The following is a 25,619-nucleotide window of genomic DNA, read 5'->3' as shown; positions in this document are numbered from 1 at the left end:
CGGCTTGAAGGTATTACTGCACATATGTAAGTAATACTCGTGAAATAAGGTCTGAAGTCCCTGGCTACAAAATGTTTAAGAACCACCGTTAAAGTTGCTCTGGTTAATTAACTCGCTCTCAGCTGCACAGCTTCTTGCCTGCTTTAATGCACGTAATAAAACCCACAAAGAGCTCGGAGACGAGCTGACGAGTGTTAGATAAGGGATAAACACTAACGGCTCGTCACTGGGGACGGTGCTGCAACCTCGGCCTGCAGGCTGGAATCTTGTACACTCCCACACACGCTGAAGATTCGGAGGATGTACGGTTGTATACAAGTGTTTCAGCGCCCCTGCTCAAATGGATTTATTTTTCTGTACAAGACCTACAAGGTGCGTTCAAGTCAAACCGAGACCTTTATGTCTCTATATAATCCGCTGCTACACCAATGCACTAGTGCATGGACAGCATCAAAGATGAAAGTGTGATTCATGATTAGACTGCCTGCTTCATGTCTGACACCCCGGCCTCCCAGGAATTCCTTTCACAACCCAGACATTTGGAAATGGCTTGAAGCGAGGTCAGACCTGTACGGGGGATGTAGCAATAACTCCCAGCTGACCTCCTGTAGTGTACAAGTGGTGTTGGTGAATGTTCGAGTGTTCAGTTCCCACAGACAGATGTGTCTCTTCCGCAACTTGGCGACAAGACATTCGTAGATTTTTCAGGATCAAGAGTTCCACTCGCTGAACGGTTACAGGAAACGACTGCAGTTGGTTCCGACCCACCTCAACCAGGAATGTCATTTACGGACCTACGGGCTTTCTTTAAAACGAGTCTTATCGTCATACTGTGCTCGAAGTCAATCGTTTTTAAAAACGTCTTCATTCACCAGAAACTTCATCACCAGTTCCGGTTTGACCCGAACGCTCCTTGTACAATAATTATAAAGTGCGTTCAAAAAGTCCCTCCGCAGTGGCCGTGCAGAGTAGGTTATGGGAAAATTTTAATTTATTGAAACTCATAATTATTCTCAGTCATATATTTATTTATTTTATGAAATCTCTCACTGTATTGCGATGTGGTATTCTCGTCTCCAGGAAAGCTTCTTGAAATTTTCCTCGAACTAGATCCGTGTATTTATCGTCAGCTTTAAATATGCTGACTTTTGACTGGTGGCGCCAAGTATAGGAGCGCGTCTACACACTACGCTGCGGAGAGACTTGAGAGGGCCTCAAAGTGGCGCAGTCTTAAAGTGCTCGTCCTATCATCCGTAGATCACGAGTTCGATTCCCGGGTGACGCTGTAACCTCTTACAGCCGGAGGCCTAGAAAGCTGATTGGCCGAGCTCTCTTAGACGGGAGGGATGAGAGGTACTTAGTGCTTCCACATTAATCACGGCAAGATAAATAAAAAAATAATGAAAATAAAAAAAAACCCTTGTGTTCTAAACAAAAGTTTGTAATAAGTTTGTACATAAGTCAGTGATTAGATAGGACTCTCTTCTAGTGTTCCTACATCTGCAGGAAATAAAAGCGATACTAGATAAAAATGCGATGAAAAACGAGACTATGGCATTAGAAAAATCGATTAAAAAATTAAACGATCCAAACAGTTTTAAGCTTTAAATGTAACCCAATTAAAAGATGCGGTCCTGCGTGCGGTACTCAACCTGCTTTAACAAAATCCTTTAATCTACGTTTATATTCTGTAAAAAAAATAAATCTGCGTTTAATATCCTGCGATACACAGGGAGCACCCTGAAGGCTCGTGTCAGCACAATTCACACAATGTGAAATCTGTTTATGCAAATGATTTATTTTTAATGAAAAAAGGAAACAGCGTTGAAACATGGAAAGATGACTCGACAGGCTTTAAGGCTTTAGTGCCTGTGAAACAATCTTTTATTTAAAAAAATATTTAATATGGAATTCCACATCCGCTGCAGTTTATTTCTTAGGCACAGATACGAGCTTGTGATCATTTTGACTAGCTGTGATATGACGATGATGATGATGAAGACGTTTTTCTGCCTGAATTTAGTCTCAGACAATTTCCACCTAGAGCATGCAGCTCTCTTCTCCTCCTGTCACACAACAGCTAACAAGCGGTAAGGTTGAAGGCTGACGCGTGCTTCCTCCGAAACCCGTCAAGCAATTCGACTGCATCTTTTTCGGAAAGGCTGCTGCACGTTGTGTCACAGGGCAGGGTAACGACGCCGCATGCTATCTCTCCCCGCCCACACCGCATGTCCAATCTTGCTCTCTTGGATACAGATACTATGTCTCCATTTCTGATGATTCGAAACTTACTACAGGATGAACGCTACGGTTTTGTTTCTTTTTTTTCCTGGAAAGACGGTTAGCTGAATCGTATGAACTTAGAACATGACCGCGAGTCTGTATTTCATTCAAAGTTACATTTCTTTTCAATTAAAAAAAAAAAAAAAACATGCTGATAGAATAATCTGGAAGACCCCGGTGCCAGTGGGACATTAGCGTAACGACTTCATTTAAATTGAAATCAAAACCCTTCAATCCCTCATTTGCTCCATGGACCCAGTGGGCAACGAGGACTGGTGCTATGTTTAGTGAAAAGTGTGTGTGTGTGTGTGTGTGTATGTGTGTGGGGTACCCACTGCTCCAGGAGGGTTGCCAGGTCTCGGGGTGATGCCCAGATATGCTCAGGCAGATCTTCTTCCCGACCTCGAACCTCCCATTGGGCTGCAGAAAGAGGATTTCAGCGCTGATTAAAAGGAAACTCAAAAAAAGGAAAACGTGGAAGATGGAAATCAAATGACTGAATATTGATTTCAGAAGATCAAAGGGAAAAAAGTAAGGTCTAGTAAAGGAAATTCGAGTAAAGGAATAATAAAACCAGAAACCAGTCTCAAAAACAAACCCCTAATGTTCCAGCAGTGTATATATAAGAGGCAGCAATGCAAAGAGCAGCTTTATATCTGCTATTGTATCACACTGTCAGTAACAACCTTTGATCGCGTCCCTTCTTTTGCCGCAAACTCCATTTACTGCTCCGGAGAGGGGAAAAAAAAAAGAAGTAAAGATGAGAAGAGAGAGAAAGAGCGAGCTCAAAGAGGGAAAAAAACACGAAGAGGACTTAGAAGTTATTTAAGGCTGTTGTTATCTAACAGCACTAGCAGTTTCCTGTAACGAACGCCTAACCGGATCGCATGGAAATTGATTCTGCTGGATTAGAGGGAACGGCGGAAGGAATAGAAGGACTGACGTTAGCCAGTTGTGCTATTTTTATTAGCATTCGTAACATTTTTGTGAAATGACTTACCGTGAGGAGGATGATGCTCGGAGGCTTCATCGGATACTCGGGAGGAAGGACGATGCGGCCGTGGTAGATCCCGCCGTCGAAGTCCGAGTCTGGAGGCCCGCGCACTGAGAAGTGCCACTCGAAGAGGTTGTCCTAAAAGGAGCACCCAGGACATGGGGACAGTAAACACAGTCAGTATTTATGAGGTGGAAAAGATCCTGGAGTTTTAAAACACAGCAGTGGTGGAGGGTTTATGAGGAAACGAGGCGGAGAGTGTTTCTGCCCCGGCTCTTCTGGACACTCGGGGAGGCAGAACTGTTCCTGTTGCTGCAGATAAAACCCCGGGCACTTCATGACGATTTCTGTCTGAAGATTTTAGCTCTTAAAAGGGCCAAGTAATCTAACAGCTTGTCTTTTGAAGAATTCCAGCAAAAAATAAATAAATGGGACACGTCATCTTAAACACCAAATTACTGTGATGTTGCATCGCACTGTACGTCTTCGAATGTCTAGCATACTCAATTTATTAAAAATAAACAGAACCAGAGTCAACCAAAGTCCATTCATTAGACAATATTAAATAAATAAATAAACAAGTTGTTTAAGAGTTTAAAAACAAAATTTAAAACTAAGAATACGTAATTAAATGTCATTAGATCGTTTATAATCAAAATCGACAAATATTTAAAAGCTAGTTTAACATTTTAATGTAAATTTTTTTATTTAATTAAAATTATTACATTTTTTTAATTACATTTAATTACATAATGATTTATGATTTTATTATTTATTTAATTAATTTAAGATTCATGTAATTATTTCATGATTACTTTAAGAATTACATATTTACCTAACTTTTTTTATTATCAAACAAATTATATAATAATTTGTTTGATCGTTTAATAAAGTACTCATTTAAAGATTTAAGCTATAGAAGAAGTAAAATTTTATGTAATTCATTCAATCATTTAATGAATCATTTCTAATTACTTAAGTCATAGTTCATATTTCAAGGTTGTTTATTTTTATTTACTTTTATTAATTATTTATTCTATGGTTTATTTGTTTGAACACTTATTTCAGGATTTATTTTATTACTAATTATTTAGTTCAAGATGTTTATTTATTTATAATTTATTTAAAGACTTAATCAAATTATTACAATTGTATTTTAAGTTTTAATTCAAGATTGTTTTTTTTCTATCTTTATTACTTCATTTATTTCATGACTTATTTATTTATTAATGACTTATTTTATTATCCTGTTATTTGTTTACACATTAAATTATTTCTCATGATTTATTTTATTATTCATTCAAGATGTTAATTAATGATTTTATTTAAAGACTTAATTAAAAACAATTCAATATTTATTTCAGGATCTATTTAATTGTAAGGTTTGTGATATATTTCCAGGTTCTATTCATTTATGTATTTATTTGATGAGTTTAGAAACTCATCAAAAATCTTTATTTAAGATGTATTTCATGACACTTCCCCTTGTGGTGATGCAGCTCACATACAATACAATAAACAGTTTCACAAAAGCAATCCTATTAACTGTCGAGCATCATTAGATGTAATGTAGCTAGTGATCAGTAGAGCCAAGGATTCTTGTTATTAACCGCATGACACTGGCTATAAGAGGTGTGATTGCTAAACAGACCCAGACAAAGTCGTAGTTTTGTTTCTTTTTGTCTTATAAAATGATGCAGGGCAATGCTGAAGCTGGCAGCCCAAACCAATCGACTCGAGGAGATCAGCATTAGACTCCACCCCTTGAGTTTGAAGAATTACTAAAAGACTTACAGATTTTATGATGTGTCTCCAACAAGTGATGATAAATGAAGTAAATAATTGGCAAATAAAAGTATGAAATAATCACAGGTAGTCCCCGACTTCCGAACAAGTTCCATTCCGGGAACCCGTTCGTAAGTCCGATTCGTTCTTAAGTCCGCCCCTAAGGAAATGAATCTTACAGTAAAATGCTGTCTCTGCGCCTTTAAATCGCGAGGAGAATCCTGGACACCATTTTGTCTCAGAGCTGTTTTTCACTGCATTGGACCGTGAACTCTAATTTTTAGTTGAGGATTTTCCAAAATTAGGATTATTCACCATCAGACATTTAATATCATTAGACATTCACATTACACTACGCATTGTCTATTTTTTGTATTCGTTCCTATCTGCGCAAATTTTTAACTCGAATGTTCGCAAGTCTGTGACTACCTGTAATAAAAATAATTTCTTATTATTAAACTCTATTTTTCATTTATTTATTTACTGACATTTATTTTAACATTGCCGTATTTCTCCCTCCATAATTTAGACCCATGTGCCTCAAGAAAAACACAATTTCTCCTTTTGAGCGCTTCACAGTTGACACGAATGTCAAGACGGCAGAATCAAGACACGTGTTTGACGTTTCGACACAAAAGAGCCCTGTTCCTCCGCTATTCCCCTATTCAGTTGAAACTGCTGGAACAGACATGATGTAAAAATTTCGCTGCGTGATTTGATTATGAAGCCGTGAGCGTTATTATCTCTTCGCAGTACGAAGTGTGTGCCAGTTAGGACCGTTTATTTGGTTCACAATGGCCCCAGAGCTCAGACGTGCTCCTGCTAACAAAAGCCCTGATTGAGTTCCCGCTCAAAGCTCACCTCCAGAGGCTGGGCGTGATAGTGCTCGGTGGGATCTCGGAGTTCAGCCGCTTCCTTCATCAGCCTCTTCACCGCTGGGGAAAGAAGACGGAGTTGTTTTTATTATTATCATCTCGAAACCGCTTCTCGGTCACAAAGGCAGACCCGTAAAACCCAAATCTGTTCTGGGAAAAAAAAAATAAAAGGCTGAAGATTTACACTCGCGTTCAGTGTTTCGTCTGTCTGATGTTTGACTCGTCTGTCTGTAAACAGCACCACTTTCAAGATGTTCACGACAGAAGTATTTACTGCAGCAAACTCCTCTTTAATGCTTTTCCCCTCCTTTCTTGTTTATTTCATCTGTTCTGTTTACACTGACTGAGCTGCATTAACACCAGACTGACAGGGTATAATAATAAACACACACACTGCTCTTTTATCAATCTGTATATAAACTCATTTATTTGTAAATCAAGCTTAACATAAAAGTTCAACACAAAAACTTGTGAAAATCTTGTAAAATAAAAAACATCTGTAACCCTTTTCAGCCTCGAGTGTGTGTACTTGGGTGCTTTAAAATAATAATAAATAAAAAAAACTTAATGTAAACCAGGACATGATTAACCTTCACACCATATGAGGGGCGTTCAAGTCAATCCAGGACTTGTGATAAAACCGCTCATGAATGAAACCGTAAATACAATCTGCACAATCAAAAGTCTCGCTTTGACCTGAACACCTATTATACAAATTGCCCGTTACTACAGACTTAAATGTGGAAGATATACAGTATGAGACGTATATTCCTCGAATGACCGCACACTAAAGCATGAGGACAACAATATAATATATGCGTATCAATGCAGTGAAGAGCGTTCAAAGCTCCACATCCAGGAGACAAAACAACCTCTTCATAAAAGGATGAATTAACACAGAGGGAGCAAAAACTCAGGGCCGGAATCAGCGGTATACCTTCACCTGAAGGACTGAGGATGAAACTGTACGAAACTTTGGACAGATGGATCAAGAGAGGGGTGAAAAAAGTCATCTATGTGCAGATGGAAAATCCTTTTCTCTACAGAGTTGAGTGAGTGCCCTTACATTTATCCCAAGGAAGATCAAGACCTCTTCACACGCCCACGAAGAAAGCCACACTTAGGGACTCCTCTTACTCTCTTCAGTCGTTGCGACCTTTATGACTCTATTATTTTCCTAACAGCTCTCTCTCTCTCTCTCTCTCCTCTGCTTTCTAACAGCCCTCACTCTTATTCGCACCTTCTCCATTGTTCACGTGACGAGCCTTTTTAGATGGGAGAGGTCACATCCTTTGACCTTGGAGGACTTAAATACGAGGAACTTAAGAATTGAAGAAGCTACTTGGATGAGTAGTGAAAAGTGGACATGACTCAACTTCCAGATAATCTCACCTGGATGACTAAGAATCTTCACAGACGGGAAATAGTAATGCCAGTCATGACCTCTTTGTCACACCAAGTGCAAGCATTCACATTTCTTCACTTGCTGACACCCGAGTACTGGGTCGTGAACCGTGAAGCTGCTCTGCATGTAGAGCGAATCAAAGTAGCGTGAACTCCTTATCAATCCGCTGCGCGGTTAAACTGATGCGAGACGTTTTTGCTGACACAGTCAAGCTCTCGCAGCCGAGCACTTCATCTTCAAAAAACAGTTTACTACAAAATCTGCAACCCTTTTAAACAACATAAACATTAACTTTGTGAAAAAATAAAATGACATTATCACTGTTTCTCTCATACGGAGTCATTCCATGTCCATAATCTTCCAAGCTGAAATTTATAACACGCTCCTGGTTTATTAAACAGTTGTTTCTCTATTCCCAGAACACCACAGTCGTTGTCAAGCAAGCAAGATACAGACAGACCAAGAGCTGAGCTGCTAAGCTAGGTGAGCACAGACTTGAAAGTGATAATGCATCTAAGCGCACTTTCACACTAGGCCTGATTGATTTGTACCATGAACAGGAACACTTGCTTCGCCTCCACACTGGTCAGTTTTTACATTATTATATTACTCTGTTCTTGCGGATTTTTACCCGCCGATACAGCAGGTGGCAGTATGCACCTAGATAGATACTAGTTGGTTCGCAAGACACAATTTAAAACAGAATTGTACAAATGATTTGGTACAAATTCTGGACAGATGGGTCAGTCCAAAAATTGTAGAAATAAGAGAAGAAGAAAACAAGGAAGTGAATCTTCGCACTACGCCTAGAGCAGCGGGCATTCCTGCTTTATCAGCTACGGTGGTGTAGGTCAGAGGATGAGATCGGCGCATTCTTACTGAGATTTCAGAGGACACAGACGGCACTGATGATGTCATGTCCACGTCCGGGCTCAGGTACGACTGGCTTGCATATCTGATTCGATCTGTGACTGAGTGCACTGTATCGTTCTCGAGAGCACTTGTTTAGGCGGACTCCCGAGCCTGGAACATTTGTGTTCTCGCTTGGCTTTGGGGTCAAAAACGATAAGGTGAAAACACCCAAGGCTTACTGGTACCTTCTGAGAGAACACAAGCTAACCTGATTGCTGCCGCTGCAGTTCAAACACTGCGTTTTGTTTTGTTTTTAGCTCCACCACCACTTCTCGACAAAGCTCTCGTCAAAACTCTGACACCCACCTGGACAGGAGGAGGGTCAAAGGGCTGTGCTGCAGTATCCCAACACTTTTATAAGTACAAGCGCAATATCTGACCAATACCCAAGATCGTTTATTGATTTGTTTTTAAGTGAGCATATAATCTGATTTTTCACCTCAGTACTGATTCACCGTTCTGTAATGTCACAAGCTGCCAATAAGGGTTCTGGGAAACTGCAGCAGAAATCTCTTGCACCAGACTCCATTCTCTGCTGGTCTCTCATTAATAAACTCCGGAGGCTGAGCACAGAATCTATTATAGGGTTCTCCTCGCTCACGTTCTCCACAGGGGAGCGCCAGTGGCAGCTCAAAGGCACGAGAAGTTCCACAGCAGCGTGTCCACTTCGCCACGCTGCTCACATCACCACTGCCCGAAAGGAAAAACAATTACACAAAGTGGAACAAACTCCTGCTCCTGGGCTAAAACTGCACGGACGGATGGATGGAATGGATGGATAAAAGAAAGAAAGAAAGAAAGAAAGAAAGAAAGAAGGAAGAAAAGAAAGAAAGCCAGCAAGAGAAAGAGGAAGGACAGACAAAACATGGATAAAAAGGAAAGGAAGAGAAGAAAAAGAGGGTTAAAGAAAGGCAGGAAAACAGAAGGAAAGAATAAAAAAAAAATTAAGATTAAAAAGAGAGAGAACAGTAGAGATAAGATTAAAAAAAGTAAAAAGAAAAAAGTAAGAGAAGGAAAAAATGAAGAAAACTAGAAAAACAGGTAGAAATGTATAAAGAACAAGAGAGAGAAAGAAGGAAAGTAAAAAAACTTAAAAAAGGAAAGATAGAGAGATATGGACAAAGGAAAGGAAAAACGGAATGAAACGATAGGACTATAAAAGGAGAGAGAGGGAGAAAAAGAAAAGAGAAGGAAAGAAAAACAAAAAGAAAGAAAACTGTAAAAAGGAACAAGGATAGAAACCCAGCAAACAAGAAAGAGAAACAAAAGAAAGAGAAGGATTAACTGAAAGGCAGAAGGAAGATAACAGAGACAAAAAGAAAAAGAAGGGAATGGGAACGATAGCAAGATGAAAGAAAAAATATAGGGGAAAAATATAGAAAAGATGAAAGTGAACTGCAGGTTAAGAGCTAAAAGCACCTGAATAACTGAAACAGGGAAAAGATGGAGGCAGGGATGAGGATGAGGTTCCGGGGGGAGGACGAGAGTGATGACGATGTTGGGGGATGGCGGTGAGGACGAGAAAAGTTTCAGGGATGAAGATGAGGTGAAGTTTATGGACGGAAATAAGTATGAGGTGGGATTCAGGAAATGAGGAGGTTTAGAGATGAGGACGAGGCGAGGCTTGGGGACGAGGCGAGGCTTGGGGACGAGGCGAGGCTTGGGGACGAGGCGAGGCTTGGGGACGAGGCGAGGCTTGGGGACGAGGCGAGGCTTGGGGACGAGGCGAGGCTTGGAGTAGCCCAGCTAGACTGCTTCTGTCTCAGGCCACATGATTCTTCGCCGTGCTGTGTGAAAGCGGCCCTCATCGCTCTCACAGTGTGAGCTTTCCACCGCAATTAAAGGGAACACCACAACAAACGTCTCGTTCTCCAGGGCCCATGCTTCACATACGTTAATGGGGAAATTAGGACACGTGATTGATTGTCCTGCCAAAGTCGAGTCGAGGCACGTACGTGTTAATGAGCGGGGAAAATTGCACTCTAATTTGCGTGCTTATAGAAGAGAAATGAAAAACTCCAACCTAAAATAGAAGCGATACCCAGCTGGTACCAGCCGCTCAAACTCCTGCAAAGTTGTGGTTTCAGAGAGAAAGGGGGAGTGAGTGAGTGTGGGTGAGGCAGAGAGAGAGACAGAAAGAGAGACAGAGAGAAAAGGGGAGTGAAAGAGAAAAAGAAAAGTGTTAAAAAGAAGCACAAACATTGAAATCAGGTGGTGTGTGGGTTTAAGAAACAAAGAAAAACAACGAAATAAGAAAAAAAGGAATAGAATGGAATAAAATAAAAGAAGAAAAGAAGAAAAAAAAGACCTGAAGGAAAGAAAGAGGAAAGAAAACAAGAACACAGAGAGATAGAGTTTAAAGGCGTGCAAGCCCCCTGGGAGCGGTGTTGTGTTTGAAAGGCGCGCGTTCAGTCCCAGCGGCTGGAGGACGTCATCACTGGGTCACGTGAGCCGGAATCGAGAGCAGCGCGGCGGCGGCGAGAAAACTCATTTCATCGTGTTGGTAGCTGAGTTTCGGGCTGCTCTGGACGGTCTCGGACGGACGGTCTCGTGAGCTCTGAGTAAAGAGACAGACGTGACGGGGGGACGCAGCACTTCAGGGGCTTCGGCTTAAAACAAACGGCGTCTAACGTCTGAAAAATTCAGCCACCGACGTCTGAGACTCATTAAAGAGTCAGTTTGAAATACAAACCATTAAAAGTGATGGAGCGTCACACTGGAACCCTACAGACTTTATAATACACACACACACACTTCTGAGTGAGAGTTACACACACAGTGATCTCTGCTGAAGTAACGCCACAGTACTGTCTCTTCTAATTATCCAACAAATGAGGAGAGAGAAAGAGAGAGAGAGAGAGAGAGGGAGAGAGAGAGAGAGAGAGAGGGAGAGAGAGAGAGAGAGAGAGCGAGAGAGGAAACAGATGGAAGGAGGGGAAGAAAAAATAAGAAGAAAAAACTAAAAAAACTGTGACAGAAAAAATAAAGAATGAAAGAAGGAAAGAAAATGGATAATAAGAGAAAAGATAAGAAAAAAAATAAGAAAGAACTGGATGAAAAGAAGGAAAAAAGCAACAGAAGAAAGAAAATGAGAAACATGAAAGGAAAAAAAGAACAGTAAAGAAGACAGTAAGGCTAAAGAAAGAAAGAAAAGAATGGAAGAGAATATTAAGAGAAATAAAATAACAAAAAGAAAAATAAAGAAACAGTGAAGAAAAAATGTATGAAATGGTAGAAGGAAGGGAAAAAGAATAAGAGGAGAAATAAAAGTGAGAAAGAATAAATAACAGAATAAAGGAAATAAGTGTGAAAGATGAAAGGAAAAAAATGAAAGAAGAAAGAGTCTCAAAGTAAGAAAGTAAAGAAGAAAAAAAAAAGGAAAAAGAACAGTAAGAAGAAGATGTAAATAATTGACTACCCAAAAATTAAGCACCTCTGTGAATCATGGGCACTAAAAGCGTGGCGTGTTTTTTTTTGTGTGTGTGTGTGTGTGTGTGTGTGTGGCGTACCTCCCCTGTACCTCATCACACAGGGCAGGTTCTGAGCTGCAGCACTGTGGGTCACTTCAGCCTCCTCCAGCTACACGCCCTACACGAGCTCTACGCTGCTGATGAAACGCTACGACAAGATGGAGAAAGACAGAAAACTCAACCTGTTCGGGTTCTCGCGCAGCAGGGGCCCATTACGGATGCCGCTACATGTGCGAGGCATGCTGGGTAATGAGCGCCCGGAGACAAGCTTGACGGGCTTTGATCAGCAGGCAACAAGTGAGACAGAAAGAGAACAGGAGAATGTTCAAAAAAAAAAAAAAAAAAAAAAAAGAGACAGACAGACAGACAGACAGACAAACGGATAGAGAGGATTGGAAATGGACAGAGCGGGAACGCCAGCGGAGCCGTGCAGGAGTAGGGGAGCGGTGATGGACTGACACAGATATGTCTGTAAAGAGTTTGTGAGAGGAGGTGAAAGACGCCGTGCAGAACGGATTCCCGAAAAGTTTTTAGAGTTTATAGAGTGTGTGTTTTCGTGGAAACGCAAGAGGACTGAAACAACCTGCAAGCGAGCCCGCTAATGCGCCCGAAAGCACCATTTCCTGCTTCGATGCAAATCGCGGCGCTCATGAAACAGCTGTGCTTTGTTTCGCTTTGTGCAGCTGGCTCAAATTAGCATCTCCCGCTTTTAGCTCTGGTCCAGTGGCCCGGGGTTAATGCGGCTCGGCTTGTGTTTTACATCCGTCTCGTGTCCTTAAATACCTGAACGCTCGCACCAGGCTTTTAAAGCTGCCCAGGTTTTAGCTGAAGCCGGTCGCATCCTGTGGGTGGTGCAGGTTCGCTCGCAAACGAATCAAAAAAGAAAAAACACACACACACAATCGGTACATCACTCGGCCTGGTGTGTGAGACGACAGGAAGAGACAAGCACGGGTTACAAAGTCAAGCCGGTGAAATCTTGATCCGTTCCTCCCGAGAAAACTTCTGACGCTGCCTAAAAACTGACTGAAGGCGATGGACAGCTAGGCGGTGTGGCGTACGCTTACGGGGTCGCACGCCAGAAACTGTACAAGCACCGCTACATGTCTGATGAGAAACACAACTGACAGGTCGTGGAGCTTGTACCGCAATCGTGACAGAGTGTTAAAACCACACGCGCTTTTTAGAGCCCGGCGTACAGCACGAGAACGGGAAGCGAGAAGCAAAACGTTGAAGGATAACACGTCAAAACGTTCTAACTTATAAAGATGCAGCGATCTCCTCTCGCACGACGTCGTCTCACATCTCACGTGTATCCTGCGTGTCAAAGCGCCTCCACATTCTCCTCCCTAGTCATCTTCACGCAACGTCCAGGAATCGAGAAAGCTCCTGCTCTCTCTTACAGAATAATAAATACAAGTACAGATGTCTCCTTGCAAAGTCGCCGCCGTGTGTTTTTCCTTAGAACCTAAATGCTAATTGTTTGTGGAAACCCCCTGCGTTTGAATTATTTTTCATGCGTTTTAACACTAAACATTTTTTTTCTTTTTATTTCCCCAATTTTCTCCCCAATTCAGTCGTGTCTAATTCCTCCCAGTCACTAGGGGGCGCCCAGAGTTAAACGCAGCTTGAGATGGTGAATTATCATCATTAGCGTATTCACCCTACAGTACTGATACCAAAAGAAAACACGCCTGCATGAATTACAGCACATATAGAGGGGTAACATCTGTGTTTTACATTCCAGCACTGAGAGAGACACAGCAGTACAGTACTGTATACAGGTTTACCTTTACATGACCTTCTTCTTTTTGTATTTTTTTTTGTTCAAAATGAAGTTTAAGTGCTTTGAGAGCAGATTTAGGGTTTAAACTATTAAAAAAAAGGTATTATTTTTCTTTACCACATCCGAAAAACCGTACCGTTACTTGGCTTGAATAGTTTAATTACAGGATACTTTTTATTTTAACTCCGCTCAGAAGAGAAGCAAATGTCTGTACTCGTACTTCAGTACATTTCCACATGGCGTTGCGTTACACATCAGTGTTTAAAGCAGGAACGTCGCCACCTGTTGACTATGTGGAATTTTGTGACTTTCTTTTGTAAGGCAAAAAGCAGACAGCGATAAAAAATTCACAATCAGGAGGGAGGGTGAGAGGGGTTTTTTTTTTTGGTTTTGTTTTACTATGAGCCAATATAAGCCCTGTACTTATGATACTTGAAGGTTAGTACTTCTGTACTTTTACTCAGGTACATGGAGGACTTCTACTTCAGTAATACTTGCCCTAAGTAATCTCTACTTTTACTCAGGTACAGGACTTTGTGTGCTTCGCCGGCTCTGCTCATTCTCCTCTCTTTACGGTCGTGGGAAACATCCTGCAGCCTGTCTCGACCGAGTGACTCGTCTTTCCTGAACGCGTGATGTTTCCTGACTGATACGAAGCGCTCACAGAAAAAAGGATTCAGAAAAGATTCCTGAACTGAGATACTGTTTAAAATCCTGCATTTATAACACACTCATAGTTTTTTAAAATGACATTATAGCAGATTTGTTTTTCGAGCCTGTCTCTGCCCACAAACATCTGCTGGCCACACAGCTGGTAACGCTACTGACCCTTCCTCATACCTCCTTAATGTGAAACAATAGAAATAAAGCATCCTCTCTTCCTAAATGTGTTGTCCATGTTTAGCGCTAGGAGCGACTGAATATAAATCATTACCAAAAAAAACCCCAAGATTTTTATTATGCAGTGAAATCACGATACAGAGACACATCTTTGCTGCACAGAGTACAAGTGCTGCATTTTACACACACACACACACACACACACACACACACACACACACACACAGAGATCTCTCTGCTGAGGTAACTCTACTGTTCTGTCTCTACTAATGAGGGGGGAGAGGCAGGGAAGGGTTAATAAGAAAAACTAAATAACATGAGAGAGAGAGAGAGAGAGAGAGAGAGAGAGAGAGAGAGAGAAAGAATAAAAAGGCAAGCAAATAATAAAAAAAAAAAAAAATGAAGGAGTAAAGGGAGAAGAAAATGTAGGCAAGGAAAAAACAAAGAATAACAAAAGATATACAATAGTAAAAAAATGGACAGAAGAAAGAATAAATCAAAGAAAAACAAGAGAAAAAGAGAAAAATAATGAAAAAATGAAAGAAGGAAATAAGAATGAAAAGGAATGATAGAACCAAAAAAAAAGTAGAAAGTGGAGGAAGAAAAAAAATGGACGGATTGATAAAAGACAGAAAGAAAGAAAGAAAGAAAGTAAGAAAAAAAGAAAAAAAAGAAATCTGCAAACACACCTGCAGTAACTCACAGTGCTGCACACACAGTAATTACTCTGGGAAGGAGTCTCCAGTACCAGCTTAGTGTATCAGGATTTGCACAAAACGTCTCTATTTGTGGTTATATGTTCACAAAGAGGTTTTCATTTTAAAAAAGCTATAGTGAAAGTGATAACTGGTTGAACTCTAGCTGTCAGTCTGTCACATGATGTAACTATAAACGGATAAAAGCCTGATGCGTCGGTCTTTAATGCATGAGACATTAACCAGGTGTTAAAGCGCTGTTGTTTAAAAGGAATCTATATGAATAAAAGAAAGGTTTTGTCTGTATATTGTTAGAACTCAGTTTCAATTATAATCTTTATACGTTTCGTACAAGGAAGGACCCAAAACCAGTCTCAGAAAATGTTCTGTATGTCTGTCTGTCTGTGTCGGTCGTTCTGTATGTCTGTCTGTCTGTGTCAGTCGGTCTGTATGTCTGTCTGTGTCGGTCGGTCTGTCTGTCTGTCTGTCTGTGTCGGTCTGTCTGTCTGTCTGTCTGTCTGTCTGTGTCGGTCTGTCTGTCTGTCTGTCTGTGTCGGTCGGTCTGTCTGTCTGTCTGTGTCGGTCGGTCGGTCGGTCTGTCTGTCTGTCTGTCTGTGTCGGTCGGTCGGTCTGTCTGTCTGTCTGTCTGTCTGTGTCGGTCTGTCTGTCTGTCTGTCTGTGTCGGTCGGTCTGTCTGTCTGTGTCGGTCGGTCTGTCTGTGTCGGTCGGTCTGTCTGTGTCGGTCGGTCTGTCTGTCTGTCTGTCTGTCTGTCTGTTTGGGTCCAGGCAGATCACAGCATCACACAAAACTGTCTGGACAGAATTTAATGAAACATATGCAGTACTTAGACAGTTGCCTAAAGTTTAACCTGCACCCTAAAAAAAATTAAAATGTTGAGTAAAAGTAAAAGTTATATAACAGTCGTGCCGGGTTTATTAATCTACTTTAAAATAAGCTACTTAATCAATATAAACAAACACCTGCACCAACGGATATTAATTAGAAAAGCTAAACTGAATATTTCTTACTGGGATTAGTTTATATTTTCACTTTCACTGAAATAACAGCATTAAAGTGAATTTTAACACACTAAATTTGTTTTAAAACTAAACTTTATCTTTATCCGATCTACTTGTTCTTCGATTTCTCTGATTACCAAACAGGGAGTGTATTTGTATGACGACGGAAGAAGCACAACTTCGCGTAAACAAGGCGTAAGATACCCAACCTTACAGAATGTGATTTCTTTGTATTAATAAGTTAGACAGAGAGTTCTGCTGTACAGAAAGTCAGACAGACATGTACGTGGGCTTTAACCTGAAATAATATCACTGATTACATTAAAGCTGATTAGCAGATTATTTTTAGCTTTAACGTTTTAACTCTTCAAGATGAGTGCTTACGCTAGTAAAATTTTTTAATAAAAAATAAAATAAATAATGACCACCTTACATTAGACCAAACTGTATTGTTTTGGAGTATTATATCACACTAAGTAACTACCAAACGTAGCAATAAGGCAGGTGATAAACAACACCTTTACTTTGTAGTTTACACGAATACAAAATAAAAGTCCCCACCTGACCCCTTGACCTGTAACTAAATAAACCCGGATATGGGACGTTTCCAAACATATCACGTGACTAAATATAATATTATTATTAATATTATAATTAGTAATACCCTCTGAGAATAAGTAAAAAAAAAAACTCGCATATATTTTTAAAATAAACATTCTAAAAAGTCAAGTATTTCGTTTATTATTAAATAATTGTTTATTCATTACTCATCATTATTGTTTATTATTACTTAACAGCTGTTTAATGGCAACATACGGAGAGTTAGCTAGCGTGCTAATCTTAAAAACCTAAACTTAAACCAGGATAAATAACCAGGCTGCAGATTCCGTAAAAAACAATCCTCAAGTCCGTGCTCTTACCCGGGCTCTTCAGGTTGTATTTGCCCTCCATCCTGCCACGGACACAAAAATGTTTGAATAAAAAGGCAGAGTGGCCGCCGTGGTGTTTCGTGTTGTGTTGCTGCTCCCGAGTCTCCCGAGCACTTCCGGTTAGCCCGCTAGCTCTGTGCCACTCAGCGACGTACAGCTCGGGTTTGTGCGCTGATTATCCTGTTAGAAAGCCGCAGTGCTGTCAGTAAGCTGTCAATAAGCCCCCTGGAAGCCGTAATGCTGTCCTGCCCCCGGGGCTGTTTACAGTCTGACGTGGCAGAGGCTCGTCCCCGGTGCTAATCTGACACTTTGCCCAGCTTCCTGCAGCCGCTGACAACAAACCGAAACCAGGAAGAATCCTGCAGCGTGTTTGAATAGCAAAACTTTATTTAAATGCAACGTAAAATAAAAATCGCCGTAAAAACGAACAATAGAGTCAAATGTTTGAATAGTCTCATGGACACCAATACTACTGCTTTGGAGACACTGTCCACTGAGTTTATTTTTTTTGGGTGAATCCTGTACTCGTCTTGTATTTGTCCAAATAAAAGATGTCTGCAAGGTGTAATCTGGTGTCCTTAAGCATGACGTAACGTTCCACGTCCAGTAGTTTGTCCAAATAATCCCTCACTCATTCATCGTCTATATGGCTTTATCCTGTGTACAGGGTCGCAGGGGCCTGGAGCCTATCCCATGTGACTTAGTTAACATGAGAAAGAAAACGAAATCCATCACAGTGCACACACACAAACACTCACACACTCATTCATTCACCAAGGGCGATTTGGGAACACCAGTTAGCCAAATCTGCATGTCTTTGGAATGTGGAGGAAACTGGAGTACCCAGGTGAAACCCACCAAAAACATGAAAACTCCAAGCACGCAGACACGAGGCGGGAATCGAGTCTGGACCCTGGAGGGGCAAGTGATCGGGCTAACCACCAAGCCACCACCCCTGTCTTGGTCCAACCATTTTTTTTTAGGGCTCAAGCACTATGACTTCACAATGACTTATGATGCGAAGGGACCTCTTGGTATTTTTTACTTAAAAAAAAAAAAAAAAAAAAGATTATTATTAAAGAATCGCAACAGGAAAAATCCTGCAGCGTGTTTAAATAGCAAAACTTTATTAAAAACTAACAATAGAGTAAAATGTTTGAATAGTCTCATGGACACCAATACTACTGCTTTGGAGACACTGTCCACTGAGTTTATGATTTTTTCGTGTGAATCCTGTACTTTTTTTTGTGTATTTTTTTGTGTAAATTGTATAGGACAAACCTGTAAAACACACACTTACACATAATATTATTATTATTATTATTATTAATAATAATAATATTAATAATGATAATATAAAAAAATATTAATAATAATAATTCTTCTTATTATTATTATTATTATTATAAATATATTATTATTAATAACAATGCTAAAATGCTAAGCATGCCAAAACGTTCCACTTCCCTGGTCCATAAAGCCTCATTGATTTTGAATTGTTTTATTATTATTAAAAAATCACAACAATTTTTTTAATATTCAATAAAACATTCAATACAACAAGAGAGTGACATAGGAAAGCATAACAGATGTTTATTTTGTAAGAGTGGATGTGTTTTATATATATATAGTGTTATTATTTGTTACATTCATTATGTTGTTATTTATTATTAGTTTTATTATTTGTAATAATAAAAATTATTGTTGTTGTTTTTAAATAAATATTTAATTAAATTTTTTTAATAATACTATCTAAATTAATGCACATCATAAAAAGAATTTTTTGTTCATGCCAGAGGAAATAGTGTCAGAGCCTTCTTTCTTCACATAAATATATCCAAATACCACATTCCCAAACATTGTTTGTGGCGATACATGTGACACGATATTCATGACGTGTTTTCATATCCTCTTTGTATGACCACAAGTCCAATAAAGGTGGCACATACAGTATTCCATATGTGTTCCAATGTTCTGCTTGAGTCTTTTCATAAATCGTTGTAGAATAGCATCTATGAAAAAGTTTGTACATTACTTCCTTTATTTTATTAAAAAAATATTTTGAGGTAAAGACCGTATTTTTTGTCCTTTCAAATAACCAGTCGCACTAGGAAGTGTTCAAGAGGGATTAAAATTCATTAAGGTAGAGGAAAAGCAAATCATAGCAGTTAGGTGTCCATTAACTTAGAAGATGCTACATCTGCAAATCTAGATTTATGAATTCTTTCATTGTCATAATAAAGCTTGAGGGAACGCCATCAAAGATAACTGCAGACTCTTGTAGTAACTTGAAATTTATAATAAAGCACCAACTTGCTTTTCCTCGTAACCTCATGCTAACTTACAGGGAGAAAAACAATCCCTTTTAGTCTGAAAGATTTGGCTTTAGATCACTTAAGATATAGATACAGTACTTGGTTGAATGTATAACATTGACCGGATTAATCACATTCTTGAGAAGATGATCATAGAAGGCTGGCTCGTTGTTAAGTTACTTGCTACTGTAAGGGGTAAACTGTATGATTGTACTAATGATGTACTGTATCTAAGTGCTGATCATACTATACTATAGGTCAGAGTGTAATCATGAGGTCAGTATGCTATGAGAGTGAAGATTAGCTCCTATGATGGATATGATGTATGTGAGCTCATCACACTGTGTTTTTAGTTAGATAACAATGACCCAAGGCCAAAGTACAGAATGTCCTGGTTTTCTACTCTTGTAGCATCAAGAGAAAACAGGATAACAATGTTAAGGCAGCAATTATCTGAAACTCGGCAACAAGTAAGGGAACAAATGAGATTAGGAAAGACGAACACCTCCAGCTGCTCGCATATACACAAAGAGGTTAAAGCGAGGAGGGGAAAAAACCTACTTGTGGTCGTTCAGTGTAAACCTTGTGTATGGCTTGCTCTAACGAACCGCTTAAATTCATTTTGTCTACTTTGTTTTTTTTGAAAAGGTTAATGCTGGTTCTAATAGAAAGGAGTCAGAACACACGGTGCATCACTGTTATAGCAGCAAAAGGGGGAACCTACTTAATATTAGGCAGGCGCTTATAATGTTATAGCATTATATATATATATATATATATATATATATATATATATATATATATATATAAAATGCTATAACATTATAATAATATATAATGCTATAATGCTTATAATGTTATAGCATTATATAATGCTATAACATTATAAGCGCCTGCCTAATATTAAGTAGGTTCCCCCTTTTGCTGCTATAACAGTGATGCACCGTGTGTTCTGACTCCTTTCTATTAGAACCAGCATATACACTGATTGTATATATATATATATATATATATATATATATATATATATATATATATATTGTGTGTGCATATACACTGATATATATATATACATATCAGTGTATATGCACACACAATATAGAATTCATTTAAAGATGTGCTGCTTTGACTACTGATAATACTTTAATTTTGTGAGAAGCCCCATGGAGGGCGGAATTCTGCAAATTAAAAGTGACGTGAGGCAATTTTCGTTCAAGTCAAACCAGGACAAACCAGGACAAACCAGGACTTTTGATCGGACTGCCTCCTTAAAGACTGAAACGCTGGCCTCCCAGGAACTCCTTTAATGGCCCAATCTTGTGGAAGGCAATAACCCTCAGTCATGTTCCTGTAATGTGCACGTGGTGTTCGTTATTGTTTCTGTGTACAGTTACCACAGACAGAAACGTCTCTTCTTTAAAACATTTGCACAATTCAAATGTTTTGTTTACCGCAGCTACGGTGCTGAAAGCCTTCTTTAAATGTCTGTTCTTTTACGCCGTCATTCATAGGGAAATTTCATCACAAGTCCAGGTTTGAACTGAACAGGGTGTGTGGAGCTATCTCAGACTGATTGAGTTTGCAGTCCCACCTTTAAGTACCTTCATGGCTTTGCTATCAGTAAGAATCATTCATTTATTCATCTTCACTAAGTTACTCTTTCTGATTAGGGTTACATAGAATTTGCAGCCTATCTGGGGAACCAACCCATCACAGGGAACCATGCACACACACAATTCCCACACTCTGCCACAACCGGAGAGCAAATTAGCATAGCCAGATCAGGTCCCAACATGTTCTTGGAAGGCTGGAGGAAACCAGAGCCTTATATGGTGAGATCACGTGGGTTTAAAAAAGCCTGTTATTTTACTTGCACACTTTTATTCTCACCCATTTTTAATTGTAAAACATTAAACCTGACTATAAATGGATATACAGTGAGATACAGTGTTGTGGATTAATAAACAAAAACTAACTTACTTGGCACGCTGTTGTATTTTAGTACAGTATTGTTTGTTTAACTGCTTAATTTGAACTGAAGACTTCCTTGGATTAAATTGGCAACCAGATAAACAGTTGCACTCTCTCATCTATACCACTTAATCCTGTACTCAGGGTCACGGGGGCCTGGAGCCTATCCCAGGAGACTTAGGGCCAAGACAGGGTGGTGCCAATCCATCGCAGGGTACACATAATTTTGGGAACACCAATTAGCCTAATCTGCATATCTTCGGACTGTGGGAGGAAACCAGTGTACCCGAAGAAAACCCATCATTAATGGAGAGAACATGCACACAGGAGTGGAAATCGAGCCTGGCTCGGAATCGAACCCAGACCCTGGAGGTGCAAGGCGACAGTGCTAACCACTAAGCCACCATGCCTGATAAATGGAAGAGGTATACTATAACAGTGCTTGATTTACAGTACATACTTCACTGTGTGAAGAGTTATGGAGTTACGTTCTGATGCACGGCGGCACGGTGGCTTAGTTGTTAGCACGGTCGTCTTGGGCCTCCTGGGTCGGGGTTTGATTCCAATCTCAGGTCTGTATACATGGAGTTTGCATGTTCTCCCTGTGGTGGGTGGGTTTCCTTGTTCCATGTTGCCTGGAGGTCCGACCACAGTCATAAAAATGGGAATAAATACAATTGGCCTAGAGGTTCCTAGATGGATGGATGGATGGATGGATCTAATGATGTTTTCCAATGCACAAATACATAAAGCGCTGATTGCCTAAACTATTATGCTTATCACCACAGTCCTGTATTCATTTTTTTATTTCTATTTTTACATCTAGGGATAATTTGTTTTCAGCCAATCGACCTACTGGTATGTTTTTGGGAACTTTTGGGTATGTTTTGGGAAATGAGTGGAAACCAAAGGACATGAAGGAAACCCACATGGACAAGAGGAAGAGTGTGTGCATAAAGTCTAGGCAGACAGTAACCCTAGCTCAGGATCAAACCAGGGCTCCTGGAGCTATGAGGTGTCACCATGCCGCCCCATGCAGTGATTTAATAAGTTTAACTTCACTGGCAGTATATTCAAGCCAAAAGCAAATGTTCACTGATTTAAAAAAAAAAAAAAAAAAACACCTCGGATGCATGAGGCGCTCCTGGATACGTCCTGTCCGCTGAGCCTTGTTATTAAGATGAAAAGAATCCAGGTATTAATGTTGATGTCTGAAAGATTTTCAAGGAAATGAAATGCAGAACTTATCCCTGCATTAATCAGACAGACAGACAGACAGACGGAGAGACAGAAAAGGAGAAAGAGTGAATTTGATCAAAGCGGAGTGGTTCTGGAAGTGAAAAGAGTGACACCAGGAAACTACATAGGATTTAAGAAAGCGCCAAGAATAGGTTTTATATTATTTTGACAACTTAACCTCTTTATGCGTACAGTCTCGTCTCTAAAACTTTAAGGAGCTATCTAATTGGATTTACAGCTTATTTTTTGGAGATGCTGGAATGTAAAAGCCTACAGCCTTGCCTGCAGCGGATGAATTATTCCAGGGGAGGAAGCAGGTCTGGGAAAGGGCAGGTTTACTCGTTCGATCTCTATATCCTGTACAGGGTCACGGGAAGCATGGAGCCTATCCCAGGGCACTCAGGGCACAAGGCAGGGTACACCATGGACGGGGTGCCAATCCATCACAGGGAACAGAGACACACACACACACACACACACTAAGAACAATTAGCCCAAAGTCTTTGGACTGTGAGAAACCCACCAAGCATGGGGAGAACATGCGAACTTATTTGAACATCCTATATCATACTATTTGATTTCACTTCACCCTTTACAATTGAACAGCATCATCCAGAACAGCATGGCTTCCACTTTTTGGTGTTTGGTTCCTCTAATTGAGTTTTCTTCCTTCCAAAAAATCCCCTATCACAAACAAAGCACCTTGTACTGTGTTATCTCAAGCGAAATTTGCTGTTGCTACTTTCACTTCCGATTTACTCGTTGAGAATCTAATTTACTGTACCCTAATTTACAGGCCACTTCATTAGGTACACCGGTTAAACTGCGTGTTAACACAAATATTTAACCAGCCAATCACACGTTAGCAACTCAATGCGTGTAGGCATGCATACACGGTCAATACGATCCGCTGAAGTTCAAACGGTGCATCAGAATGGCGATTTAAATGACTCAGAATGCACACATCGAACCTGTAAAAGTTGAGGAGTGATGCTCCTCTCCGCAAAGACGTTTCTGCAGAGACATTCGGATGGGTCAGAATTTGGCATGAACGACATGAAAACACAGATCCATTCTGCAGGCTGGGGGTGCCTATGTATGGTGTGGGGAGATTTTCTAGGCACACCTTGGTCTCCTTAGTACCAACTGAGCATGCTTGAAATGCCACAGCCTCTTTAAATATCGTTGCTGACTATATCTATCTTTTTATAAGCACTGGATAACACATGTTTTGGTTTCTTGAACATGACAATGAGGTCACTGTACTCCAGAGTCACCAGATCTCAATCTAATAGAGCACCTCTGGGATGTGGTTCAACGGGAGATCCGCATCATGGATGAGCACCTGACAAATCTGCAGCACTCGCGTGATGATGTCATGTCAGTATGGACCAAAATCTCGAAGGAATATTTCCAGGATCTTGTTAATTCTATGGCAAGAAGAAATAATGTAAATCTGTATGCTCAAAAACAAATAGGGTCCAACCCAGCAGTATACCTTATGAAGTGGCCAGTTGATGTAGATCTGAATATACCAGTTTCATTCTTTTACATGAAAATACATTGTTATCGCCATCTCATAAGTATTCTACGTATTGAATTACTCGACAGAGCAAGACTTTATTTTTATTTTTGAAACACTAGAAGATTTGCAAGATGTCAGATTCAAGTATTACAGTCCAGACCCCATCATCAAGTTGTGAAGCATTCTGTATTAAATCCTGCAACAATTCATACCGATTTGTTTTTTCCCTTGGTGATTTGAGTCAGGGAACTGTGCGGTTAGCTGTTCAATCTTCCCCAGGTACTCTAGTGTAAATCTCTTGAGGGCTGCACATGCTTATTTTCTGCTCGAGTAATTACAGGATAACGCCCGTGTTCTTTGTGCGTCATGATATTAGTCGTGGAATTTGCATTCCGAATTGTCAATTGCCAAATTTAGATGAGCGTGCTGGAGCAATCAAATCAAATATATCATTAGTGGTGTCATGTGTGGTTAGGCTTTCAGTGCAATAACCTAGTATTAACAGTAAACAAAAAAGGAAATCTTAAATAACATGTGTGTAAGAGGGCTTGTTTTAATAACTAGAGAGAGACAGAGAGAGAGAGAGAGAGAGAGAGAGAGAGAGAGATGGTTACTTAAACTACAACGCCACCACCAGGACAACTGTTTCAATTTCAACATCATATTACTAATACTTCATATTCATCTATATACTGTGTGTGATTGTTCCAGTAATTTTTCTGACTTGACCCTAATCATCTGTTACTGCCTGTAAATTTCTCTCTTTGTCTGTAAGGGTTTGGCGGATTGGATTTGCTATGCTAAATTGTCCTAAAAATAGAGTGTCTGACTTTTGCATAGTATTTTGAAATAGACTTCTGTTCCATGCAGGGTAATTTCTCCCATCTGACATCCAGTGATGCTTGAATATGTGATAGTTTTATGTATTTGTGTTTTTTAAGGTGTAGGTAGGTTGGGCATTTTGCTGCGACTTGTCAAACACAGATGATCGAACCAAAGACAAGCTGTTAGAATACATGCAGGATGATTTCAGGTTATCAGTTCTCGACTGACTGATTACTGGTCCACTCTAAGGACCTCGCAGGGCCGTGAAAGCCTTTCAGCTTAATTTTCTTTGAGGCTGTTATCTGTTGTCACAAGCCACCGCTGACATTTACATCAATTGGCTAAAGCTTTTTTCCAAAGCAATACACAGATTAGACAGGATAGATCTGGGCTTCATGGTGCTGTGAGCTGAACTTCTTACAACCTTTCGTTCACTAGCCCAAAGCCTTAGGAATATATATATATATATATATATATATATATATATATTTTTTTTTTTTTTTTAGTTCATCTCAAATCCAAATTGAGATATAAGGGCATTACCATAGGTCTCGGTCATTATAAATTTTTTTACTTTGACTGTAAAAATTTTTACTCGGAACGTGAGAACAAGTGTAAGTGATTGGGGCCAAATCACACAACCCTCTTTCCATGCAAAAATGCATTCACTGTATTTAATGTTCACAGTGTACTGTATGTATCTCAGTGGGACTGCAGAAGCTTCATATGAGTCTCAGCTGAACTTTGGAA

At 39.9% G+C, this 25,619-nt stretch overlaps 1 protein-coding gene across 1 annotated transcript in view; it reads right to left on the bottom strand.

Annotated features, from left to right (window-relative positions):
• The window catches only part of ube2j1 (ubiquitin-conjugating enzyme E2, J1), a 33,060-nt gene extending 15,715 nt beyond the window's left edge, over positions 1-17,345 (bottom strand). Inside the window, exons 1-4 of the mRNA XM_053480272.1 lie at positions 16,986-17,345; positions 5,924-5,997; positions 3,284-3,415; positions 2,619-2,703 (exon numbers count right to left, since the gene is read on the bottom strand). Coding sequence (XP_053336247.1) covers positions 2,619-2,703; positions 3,284-3,415; positions 5,924-5,997; positions 16,986-17,016 — 322 coding nt within the window. The 5' untranslated portion in view covers positions 17,017-17,345. The remainder of the gene's footprint in view (positions 1-2,618; positions 2,704-3,283; positions 3,416-5,923; positions 5,998-16,985) is intronic.
• Positions 17,346-25,619: the final 8,274 nt, after the last annotated feature.

Source organism: Clarias gariepinus, chromosome 2 (assembly GCF_024256425.1).
Source record: "Clarias gariepinus isolate MV-2021 ecotype Netherlands chromosome 2, CGAR_prim_01v2, whole genome shotgun sequence".
In the NCBI taxonomy this organism is placed as follows: domain Eukaryota; kingdom Metazoa; phylum Chordata; class Actinopteri; order Siluriformes; family Clariidae; genus Clarias; species Clarias gariepinus.
Note: the sequence above shows the minus strand (reverse complement) of the source record. Positions and strands in the feature narration are given on the sequence as shown.